This window comes from Sphaeroforma arctica, assembly GCF_001186125.1.
Source record: "Sphaeroforma arctica JP610 unplaced genomic scaffold supercont1.3893, whole genome shotgun sequence".
Classification (NCBI taxonomy): domain Eukaryota; class Ichthyosporea; order Ichthyophonida; genus Sphaeroforma; species Sphaeroforma arctica.
In genome coordinates this window covers 801-2931 of record NW_014036665.1, presented here as the reverse complement: position 1 = coordinate 2931, position 2131 = coordinate 801, and the positions used below count along the sequence as shown (strand labels likewise).

General features: G+C 45.0%; 1 protein-coding gene across 1 annotated transcript; it reads right to left on the bottom strand.

The window, feature by feature from the left end:
* Window positions 1-646: 646 nt before the first annotated feature.
* On the bottom strand, window positions 647-819 carry SARC_13902 (hypothetical protein; the record flags this gene model as incomplete). The annotated part of the gene is made up of 1 exon (XM_014291965.1): window positions 647-819. A coding segment is annotated over one exon (173 nt), but the record flags the coding sequence as incomplete, so codon positions are not given.
* Between the last annotated feature and the right edge of the window lie 1312 nt (window positions 820-2131).

The following is a 2131-nucleotide window of genomic DNA, read 5'->3' as shown; positions in this document are numbered from 1 at the left end:
TGGCCATGCACAAGGGCACACGAAGAAGGTATGTGTACATACATAAACACGCACAATCATCGCAACACACACACATACGCAGAGGGCTCAAGGATATAGGAACTATGTATAACTATGCACACTGACTGGCCCGATTGCAAAATAAGCATATACACACACAGTCCCATCTTCAACAACACAGCACCGGAACTAGACACAAACCGTTAGACAAATTCACTGAAAACGTTCACCCCGCGTGACTCAACCCAAAGTTACGCACACTCCAACACCGATAGACCGATAGAGAAGCAGTCAAGCAGCCGACTAGACGAGTATATGGCCCACGGCAGTCAGTGGTGGACAAGTGCGTAGGGGGAGCAGAGTGACTACACACCACCCCACACGAACTAATTAGACACACCAATACATATACAGAGCCTGTGGACAATCACAGCCACAACCACCACCCCACACCAACAAATTAAACCCACCAATACATATACAGAGCCTATGGACAATCACAGCCACAACCACCACCCCACACCAACTAATTAAACACACCAATACATACACAGAGCCTATGCACAATCACAGCCACAACCACCACCACCACAAACACTGAGCACAACCATATACGTATCTCGCTTCAATACTCAAGGTGACTTACTCGCCAACGCCAATGGAGAAGCTGGTCAGCATGGCGGAGATGAACATCTCACCAATGCCCGTCCACGGGTACACACGCGCACGGGGGTGCAGGTTGAAGACAAAGCACTCGCCACTGCCAAAGTAGCGCCGCTCGTCTACGTGAAGGGGCTCAGAGAAGTACGCCCCAAACACCTGATATATATATATATATGTAATGTATGAGTGATATAATATATATATATATATATATATATATATACACGAGTGATGGGAAGTATTGATTGGGGTGCGTTGAATGGTATCTCTCGTAGAGTAGAACTGGCAGGGGTGTTCGCAGACGTGAAAGGCGAGTAGGGCTAAAAATAGAACAGATGATTGATAAATCTCTGTGGACTTCATATATACACACACACATATACATATACATAAATACATACATACATACATACTTACTTACATACATACACACACATACCTAAATAAATAAATACATACATACATACATACATACATACACATCCATACATCCAGTGACCAAACTGACACTATATCCGAACACATCTCAAAACGGAAAAAGGCTGGCCGCCAATCGTCGAGAGAGGTCACGAATTTATAATTTTCCGATAATCCAGCCTGCATGAGCAATAACAGTTATCGCTCTCGACGAAGAAGAAACTCAACAACTCTTCGTTGAGAGCGACAACTGTTATTGCTCACCCAGGTTGGGCCAGCCTTTGAGATGTGTTCGGATATAGTGTCAGTTTGGTCTCTGGAAGAAGATATGTGTATGTAGGCAAATGAGCAGTTTTACGCGACATACAAGATGATGAAATCCATTGGTCATGTCGGCTACATATTGACAGCACAGAGAGTGGTTGACCCTTCGCGCAATCCATACACAGTACACCGCGAATGGCCTGTCGCACAGCCGGCATGGCACACGACCAGCATAGACTCACAATTGAAAATATGACTGACATATGACACTAATACTGACATTTATCTGACACCATTTAAAACTGACATGAACAGGGGATGAGTCCTTGAACCGATGAAAGTTTGAGGCAACAACCAGTCTGTAAAAACCTCAGATGTTCTGCAGATGCATACATGAACGCATATATTATATATACGTATAGATGTTCTGGGCCACACAATCGGTACACTGACGAAGCCAACGAGTAGTATACTACGCCGCACCAATCAAACCCCACGCCGTAACCCAACCCGCAGATATCAACCACCGCAGATGCATATATGAACGCTTATATTACATATACGTATACGTATATCTGTGGTATCGTAGCATCCCCAATGTAACAAGCTATGGCTGTATACGTATTTGTCGTATATACACACAACAAGCAATGCCACGTGTGTATCCCGTGTAACAACACTCACTGTGTGCAGTATCAGTCTCGTGCACAGTCAGCCCAATGTCCCAGCCCTGCACCTACTCACACAGGGCGGACTCCATATGCCCCCGTCAAACCCAACAACCCTA